General features: G+C 43.9%; 1 protein-coding gene across 5 annotated transcripts in view; it reads left to right on the forward strand.

Moving 5' to 3' along the window:
- The window catches only part of LOC131106517 (plasma membrane calcium-transporting ATPase 1-like), a 97,704-nt gene that overhangs the window by 76,227 nt on the left and 12,163 nt on the right, over positions 1–9,314 (forward strand). For all 5 annotated transcript variants that reach the window (XM_058055666.1, XM_058055664.1, XM_058055665.1 and 2 more), the window contains 4 exons: positions 4,124–4,337; positions 4,627–4,838; positions 6,049–6,156; positions 8,128–8,310. In XM_058055666.1, the coding sequence (XP_057911649.1) occupies positions 4,124–4,337; positions 4,627–4,838; positions 6,049–6,156; positions 8,128–8,310 (717 nt within the window). The remainder of the gene's footprint in view (positions 1–4,123; positions 4,338–4,626; positions 4,839–6,048; positions 6,157–8,127; positions 8,311–9,314) is intronic.

Genomic DNA, 9,314 nt, shown 5'->3' on the forward strand with positions numbered 1-9,314 from the left:
CTAGCTAACGGTATAGGTGTTCATAATAAATGGTGATTTAACTTTTTAAAATGGCCGCTTTTAACATATACATGTTGGATCCCGAATCCGATCCGGAAGTAGATTCTGGACAGTCCGAAGTTTCTCAAGAAAAGAGATTACGTTAAGATTTCTCTTAATGGTAAGTAGCTTTCGCATTTTAGCGTTAGGTTTTCCACAGCATGGGAAACTCACAAACTCAAGCGTATATCTGCTTACAGACATGCCCATATAAGGAGGCCCGCCTCCAGGCATGCTCATTCTGATGTGGTTGGTCACACTAGCGAGTACTTAAAAGGAGCTCCGGTTTGTGCCGCTAGCTAACGGTATAGGTGTTCATAATAAATGGTGATTTAACTTTTTAAAATGGCCGCTTTTAACATATACATGTTGGATCCCGAATCCGATCCGGGAGTAGAGACTGGACAGTCCGAAGTTTCTCAAGAAAAGAGGTTACGTCAAAATTTCTCTTAATGGTAAGTAGCTTTAGCATATTAGCGTTAGGTTTCCACAGCATGGGAAAACTAGCTAACGGTATAGGTGTTCATGGCCGCTTTTAACATAAACATGTTGGATCCCGAATCCGATCCGGAAGTCAAGATTTCTCTCAATGGTAAGTAGCTTTAGCATTTTAGCATGGGAAACTCACAAACTCAAGCGTATACCTGCTTACAGACATGCCCATATAAGGAAGTCCGCCTCTTTGTGACATCACAAAGGAACAGTTTTGAAACCGAGCGTTTTTGAACCATCCCGAACTTCTTTCTGGGAATTCTTTCCAAATGCGCAAAATACAAGAATACAACATTCTAACTACTTTTATAGGTCAGAAAAATTTGAAAAAGCATAATTCTATAACCACAATATATTTACTAAAACTGGACTTACGGACATTGTTATTATGTTAGCATGTTAGCAGGCCAAAGAGCTTCTGTCATTGACTCTTTGAGTTAAATTGAACTGATCGTCTCATTACGTATTTTCCATTGTGAGCATTTATTTGCATGTGGAGTTAAAACGTACGGTTTCGTGTAACTTCGGAGGCATCACACAAATCAAGATCAAGTGATTCCAGGCTGGCCAGCTCGGCGCCGCCGGGCATCAACACAGTTGTCTTCTTCTTCTTCTTCTTTTTTTTTTTGTTTCATAATGTGACTCTAATCAGGAAAGTGAACTGGTGACACAATAAAAAGGAACTGGCGGCTGTGTATTAATTGAAAGGCTCACAGCTGGCAGGACAGATAACTAGCTCATCTAGCGAGCAGCCAGCACAAAGTAGGCTAAGATAGCGCCTGAAACCATGGCAACACGTCATCATCATAATCCTGAAATATAACTGGAACTCAGCGGGTCTGCCGTCCCTGCACTGATCATGCTCGGGCTCGCTTTGTCAGCGGCCATCATTAAAGGAGGCTGAAGCGTTTCAAGTCTTTTTTTTTTTTTTTTTTTTATTGTGCGGACACAAGCTGGAGATGTGTGTACATGTCAAGTTCTGCATAAACACGCACATCATAGTCATACATCAGTGGAAATATGATCGACTTCTTTGCCTGCGCTACTCGGTCGTGTTGATAAAGACAATAATTACACTGAAAATTGAGCTTTTCATTTATGTAGTACCTTATGTAGTACATTTATGTAGTCATAATGTGTTTGCAGTAATAGTTAGACCTCAAGTAGCCGTACTGTTCTCCACCACTGTAACCACAATAATAAACAGTTTCAAAGTGAGCCCCCATAGGAAATAATGCAAATAAAATTGACCATAATTAAAAGTGTATAAGACCCAACCAAGGAGAGAGAGGCTGACAACATGTGTGATGAAAGAATTTTGAGGCTGTTTAAATGTGACAACTTGAGTAGTTTTAACTAGTCGCTGATAAAGACGATAATTACACTGAAAATTGAGCTTTTCATTTATGTAGTACCTTATGTAGTACATTTATGTAGTCATAATGTGTTTGCACTAATAGTTAGACCTCAAGTAGCCGTACTGTTCTTCACCACTGTAACCACAATAATAAACAGGTTCATTTTGAGCCCCCATAGGAAATAATGCAAATAAAATTGACCATAATTAAAAGTGTATAAGACTCAACATAAGAGAGAGAGGCTGACAACGTGTGTGATGAAGGAATTTCGAGGCTGTTCAAATGTGACAACTTGAGTAGTTTTAACTAGTCGCTGATAAAGACAATAATTACACTGAAAATTGAGCTTTTCATTTATGTAGTACCTTATGTAGTACATTTATGTAGTCATAATGTGTTTGCATATAATATAATAGTTAGACCTCAAGTAGCCGTACTGTTCTTCACCACTGTAACCACAATAATAAACAGGTTCATTTTGAGCCCCCATAGGAAATAATGCAAATAAAATTGACCGTAATTAAAAGTGTATAAGACCCAACCAAGGAGAGAGAGGCTGACAACATGTGTGATGAAGGAATTTCGAGGCTGTTCAATTGTGACAACAAGAGTAGTTTTAACTAGTCGCTGATAAAGACAATAATTACACTGAAAACTGAGCTATTCATTTATGTAGTACTTTATGTAGTACCTTTATGTAGTCATAATGTGTTTGCACTAATAGTTAGACCTCAAGTAGCCGTACTGTTCTTCACCACTGTAACCACAATAATAAACAGTTTCAAAGTGAGCCCCTATAGGAAATAATGCAAATAAAATTGACCATAATTAAAAGTGTATAAGACCCAACCAAGGAGAGAGAGGCTGACAACATGTGTGATGAAAGAATTTTGAGGCTGTTTAAATGTGACAACTTGAGTAGTTTTAACTAGTCGCTGATAAAGACAATAATTACACTGAAAATTGAGCTTTTCATTTATGTAGTACCTTATGTAGTACATTTATGTAGTCATAATGTGTTTGCATATAATATAATAGTTAGACCTCAAGTAGCCGTACTGTTCTTCACCACTGTAACCACAATAATAAACAGGTTCATTTTGAGCCCCCAAAGGAAATAATGCAAATAAAATTGACCATAATTAAAAGTGTATAAGACCCAACATAAGAGAGAGAGGCTGACAACGTGTGTGATGAAGGAATTTCAATATTGGCTATTCAAATGTGACAACTTGAATAGTTTTAACTAGTCGTGTTACCCACACTGGCGCGTTTTTTTTTGGGGGGGGGGGGGGCATCCATTAATCAATAGTCTTTCTACTTAACATCTTTCTGTGTCCTGTAAATCTGAGGCTTCAAGAAAAAAATTCCACAAGGCCAAATGTAGTGCACTTCTTGGCTGCAAACAGCAGAGGCGCTGTTCAGTCGGTCTTAGTTACTTTGGGGAGACGGAGCCTTCTCCATCGCTACCGCTTTTTCCTCACGAGGGTCGTGGGGGGTGCTGGAGCCTATTCCAGCTGTCTTCAGGCGAGAGGCGGGGTACACCCTGGACTGGTGGCCAGCCAATCACAGGGCACATATAGACAAACAACCATTCACACTCACATTCATACCTATATGGACAATTTGGAGTCGCTAATTAACCTAGCATGTTTTTGGAATGTGGGAGGAAACCGGAGTACCCGGAGAAAACCCACGCATGCAAGGGGAGAACATGCATACTCCACACAGAGATGGCCGAGAGTGGAATTGAACTCGGGTCTCCAAGCTGTGATGCGTGCGCGCTAACCACTTTTCATGACATTTATTGATTCACTTTCTACCGCTTATCCTCACGAGGCTAGCGGTTGGTGCTGGAGCCTATCCCAGCTGTCTTTGGGCGAGAGGCGGGGTACACCCTGGACTGGTCGCCAGCCAATCACAGGGCACATATAGACAAACAACCATTCACACTCACATTCATACCTATGGACAATTTGGAGTCGCTAATTAACCTAGCATGTTTTTGGAATGTGGGAGGAAACCGGAGTATCCGGAGAAAACCCACGCATGCACGGGGGAGAACATGCAAACTCCACACAGAGATGGCCGAGGGTGGAATTGAACCCTGGTCTCCTAGCTGTGAGGTCTCTGGACTGCCGTGTCTCTTAGTGTTCATACATACAAGTGTAAAAATAAGCTACATATATAAATCAGAGGTATAAAAATTTGACTGTTGTGTTGTTGTGCTGCAGGACTCCCCCCTGAAGGCTGTCCAAATGTTGTGGGTCAACCTCATCATGGACACGCTGGCGTCGCTGGCGCTGGCCACCGAGCCGCCCACCGAGTCTCTGTTGCTACGGAAACCTTACGGCCGCAACAAGCCCCTCATCTCCAGGACTATGATGAAGAACATCCTGGGCCATGCCGTGTACCAGCTCGTCATCATCTTCACACTCTTATTTGCCGGTCAGATAAATGTTTTTTTTTATATATATGTCTGAAATGGCTCTGAACTTAATAGTTTGTGGCATTATTCACATTTGGAAGATGTCGAGTTGTATACATAGTGGTTGTCTAACAGGAAGTGTATTCATAATATAATTATTCGGTAAAGAGTATTCAGTTTTATGTTTTTCGTTTTGTTCCCTTACTATACCGAACTATGACCAGAAAAAAAACGAGGTAGGCACCCAACTGTGATTATGGCGTACCATTATACCCCTAATTTATTGCCGTCACTTCCTCCTCTGGTCAGGCGAGAAATTCTTCGACATCGACAGCGGCCGTAACGCTCCCTTGCACTCGCCGCCGTCTGAGCACTACACCATCGTCTTCAACGTCTTCGTCATGATGCAGCTCTTCAACGAGATCAACGCCAGGAAGATCCACGGAGAGAGGAACGTCTTCGAGGGTGTCTACAGGAACCCGATCTTCTGCAGCGTTGTGCTGGGAACCTTCGCCCTGCAGGTGAACCCCCACGTTCAATCTTCTCTTGTAAAATGCTTATAATGCCAATTATAAAATGCCAATCACAGGGCACATATAGACAAACAACCATTCACACTCACATTCATACCTATGGACAATTTGGAGTCGCCGATTAACCTAGCATGTTTTTGGAATGTGGGAGGAAACCGGAGTACCCGGAGAAAACGCACGCATGCACGGGAGGAGAACATGCAAACTCCACACAGAGATGGCCGAGGGTGGAATTGAACCCTGGTCTCCGAGCTGTGAGGTCTGCGCGCTAACCACTCAACCGCCGTGCCGCCCACATCAAATGTAAACACTATAAACAACAATACAGCAGAACCTCCTTTCCCATAGGAAATAACCAAGGATATTAATCTGTTCCGGGGTCAAACTCTCTCTGTACAATGCAATGTTCCATGAAAATCATAATATTCTGAACATGCGTAACAAAAAAAGAAGTAAACTGCATGTTTTTGGAATGTGGGAGGAAACCGGAGTACCCGGAAAAAACCCACGCATGCACGGGGAGAACAACTCCACACAGAGATGGCCGAGGGTGGAATTGAACCCGGGTCTCCTAGCTGTGAGGTCTGCACGCTAACCACTAGACCCACCGTGTATCCCACCCTCCACTGCACAAGCTTGACACCCCTGTGATAAAGTGGAAAAAAATTCTCACAATCTGTGTGGAAGTGGTCCACTTTTGTCTTCTTATTTTGCGCTTCTTAAATTGAATCATCTGGAAAGAAAACCTGCAGTGTGTCAGCTTTCCATTGCACAAGCTTGACACCCCTGTGATAAAGTGGAAAAAAAAATTCTCCCAATCGGTGTGGAAGTGGTCCACTTTTGTCTTCTTATTTTGCGCTTCTTAAATTGAATCATCTGGAAAGAAAACTTGCAGTGTGTCAGCTTTTCGTTGCACAAGCTTGACACCCCATGTGATAAAGTGGGAAAAAAAATTCTCCTCCCAATCGGTGTGGAAGTGGTCCACTTTTGTCTTCTTATTTTGCTCTTCTTAAATCGAATCGTCTGGAAAGAAAACTTGCAGTGTGTCAGCTTTCCATTGCACAAGCTTGACACCCCTGTGATAAAGTGGGAAAAAAAATCTCCTCCCAATCTGTGTGGAAGTGGTCCACTTTTGTCTTCTTATTTTGCCCTTCTTCGCCACTTCATTTGAAACCAACATATTTCTTTGACTCCTCAGATCATCATCGTTCAGTTTGGTGGGAAGCCGTTCTCCTGCACAGCTTTGACCATCGACCAGTGGCTGTGGTGTGTCTTCATCGGCGTGGGGGAGCTGCTGTGGGGACAGGTGAGAACCCCCCCCCCTCCATCTTTTATAGCCCACGTACTCGTACCATGTGTACTCGTACCAACACGTCATTGAGGAACCACAAAGCGTCAAACTGTTGCCTGTCACGGCGGCGCCACTGCGGTGTTACCATCACGACCATCACCATGGTAATGAGCTCGATACATGAAAGCGGCGCGACGCCCGCGGGGGTTGAGGAGGGGCGGAGAGTTTGCGATGAACCCGCCGTGTGGGTCCCTTTGTGAATACACACACAAACGCACCGTGGCAGCCATGATCCAACCGCATATGAACGCTAGCAGGCTTAGCAGCGTATAGAAGTGAAGCTTTAGCAGCCCGCTGGGTTCACGTGGAGGGCACGCGCTGAAGATGCTGACTGACAAAGTGGGAGTCATCTTACAGATGGAAGCTTACAAAGTTGCAGCCGCCGCAGGACGAGTCTGAATGTGATGCCCATATATCTCCGTTGCAACAGTATCGCTATCTGATGGAGTTTCCTTCACACAAATACTGCAATATCACTATCGCATTTAGTACATTTATGTAGTGGGTCCTTAAAGGGGAACTATTATACTCATTTTTGGGACTTTGTATTGAGTTCTGGACTTCTATCGAGGAGCTACACATGACAACCCGCACAGAAACCTTTCTAGATCTTCCCGACTCTGCACCTCTTCCTGCAGTGGTTACATGGATTTCCTGCTCCCGACCAAACAGACTGTTATTTATTCCACCCCAGGCACGCCTCCCGCCCAGCCCACTCCACTGTGTTTTCTCACCTTCCTGAGGACTTCCAGACAGCTGCCGAGCCCCTTTTGTTCGCCTGAGCCTAAAATTAGTTTGCCTCAAACCAGAAAAAAAAAAATTGTGGTTGCAGTGACAACGTTGATGAAACGTTCTGCATCATCTGAGGCATCTGCGGTCGCACCCACAAGTGGGAGGAGGATTAAGTTCTGGCTATAGGGTGGAAGGAAGGAAGGAAGGAAGGAAGGAAGGAAGGAAGGAAGGAAGGAAGGAAGGAAGGAAGGAAGGAAGGAAGGAAGGAAGGAAGGAAGGAAGGAAGGAAGGAAGGAAGGAAGGAAGGAGGATCAAGTTATGGCTATAGGAAGGAAGGAAGGAAGGAAAGAAGGAGGATCAAGTTATGGCTATAGGAAGGAAGGAAGGAAGGAAGGGGGATCAAGTTATGGCTATAGGAAGGAAGGAAGGAAGGAAGGAAGGAAGGAAGGAAGGAAGGAAGGAAGGAAGGAGGATCAAGTTATGGCTGAAGGAAGGAAGGAAGATCAAGTTATGGCTATAGGAAGGAAGGAAGGAAGGAAGGAGGATCAAGTTATGGCTATAGGAAGGAAGGAAGGAAGGAAGGAAGGAAGGAAGGAAGGAAGGAAGGAAGGAAGGAAGGAAGGAAGGAAGGAAGGAAGGAAGGAGGATCAAGTTATGGCTATAGGAAGGAATGAAGGAAGGAAGGAAGGAGGATCAAGTTATGGCTGAAGGAAGGAAGGAAGGAAGGAAGGAAGGAAGGAAGGAAGGAAGGAAAAAATAGACGTGTATGGGTAAATATGATGACGGGAAGAAGTTATGGCTATAGGGTGCCATTATGGAAGGAAGGAAGGAAGGAAGGAAGGAAGGAAGGAAGGAAGGGGAAAATAGACGTGTATGGGTAAATACGATGACAGGAGCAATGTGGTTTAACAAGGATATAAAAATGCTACAGTACAGCGGAACACTACCAGGAAACACGGTCCGAGGCATTGTTAGGTCCCACATGCTAGCTGTTTTTTGGTCTTATAGAAAGTGCCGAAAAGAGAAAGACATGTTTAACATCCGAATTGGGCATTGTGGGCAAAAAAAATTCCCAAAAAGTGCAGTTTTCCTTTAAGTCTAACTGAGCGGTATAACGGAAGTGATGCTGTCCCATTATAGTGACGCCATCTTCTTTTAACCCTCCTGACAAATAATGTCTCCATCCCTCCTCAGCTGATCTCGGCCATCCCCACCCACCACCTGAAGTTCCTCAAGGAGGCAGGTCACGGCATCACCAAGGAGGAGATCCCCGAAGAGGAGCTGACTGAAGATGCCGACGAGATTGACCATGCCGAGATGGAGCTCAGGAGGGGTCAGATCCTCTGGTTCAGAGGTCTGAACCGCATCCAGACCCAGGTACGAAGGCCACGTTTCGGACTTAAACATAGCCTGACTTAATCAGCTGTTTTTTAGACTGTTGATTTTGAGTGTCTGGAGCTTTTTTATACAGTTTGAGACTCTTCTGCAGGTAAAGTATTTGAGTCCAAAGACCACCAGGGCTGCTGATGTGGGACCGTGTCTTCATGTGCATAGTCTATGACAGGGGTCGGCAACCTTTACTATGAAAAGAGCCATTTCACCCACTTGCCCACTAAAGAAAAATAGCCTGGAGCCGCAAAACGTTGTATGTTTAAAACAACATTGGAGGGGAAAAAAAAGACGAGTTGGAGTACTCTTGCTAGTACTGGAGATAAACTTTTGTTTTTAAATGAGCTCTAATTTATTTTTTAGAATCGTCAAATAACTCATTAATAATAATTAATAACTCAAATAACTCAAAGTATTACTCATTTCCCTTCATGTTAACCTGTCAGAGAGAACTGGATAGCATCCTGTCTGCTCATTCAGTCACCAGTCAGAACTCAGTCAGGATGCATTCATGGTCTCACACAAAGTTGGATTTTTGTAAACTCATAACAAAGACGTGCATTTTCACCACACGGGTGCTAAAAAATATTCAAGCATTGCAAAGGGAGCCGCAACAAAGAGGCTGGAGAGCCACATGCGGCTCTGGAGCCGCGGGTTGCTGACCCCTGGTCTATGATGTTCGTGTGTGTGTGTGTGTGTGTTTGTGTAAATGCAGTGATGGCGGTAAAAAGACATGTTCACTTCATTTCACACTCTGCTGCAAAACAGCTTATTGGGCATTTTCATTCAGTGTTCACTCAGCATAGGAGACAAGATTATGTGTGTGTGTGTGTGTTCCTGTTCCTCCTACAGGATTGATTAACACTCACTGAGCATTAGCATGTCCACCGGCAGTCCCATTCAGTCCCAATGGGCTTCATTAGCCTCAATGCTAACACTCCTACACACCTACAATAACAGCAGAAGAAGAAGCATCAGCCACACACACATTC

This window comes from Doryrhamphus excisus, chromosome 18, assembly GCF_030265055.1.
Source record: "Doryrhamphus excisus isolate RoL2022-K1 chromosome 18, RoL_Dexc_1.0, whole genome shotgun sequence".
In the NCBI taxonomy this organism is placed as follows: domain Eukaryota; kingdom Metazoa; phylum Chordata; class Actinopteri; order Syngnathiformes; family Syngnathidae; genus Doryrhamphus; species Doryrhamphus excisus.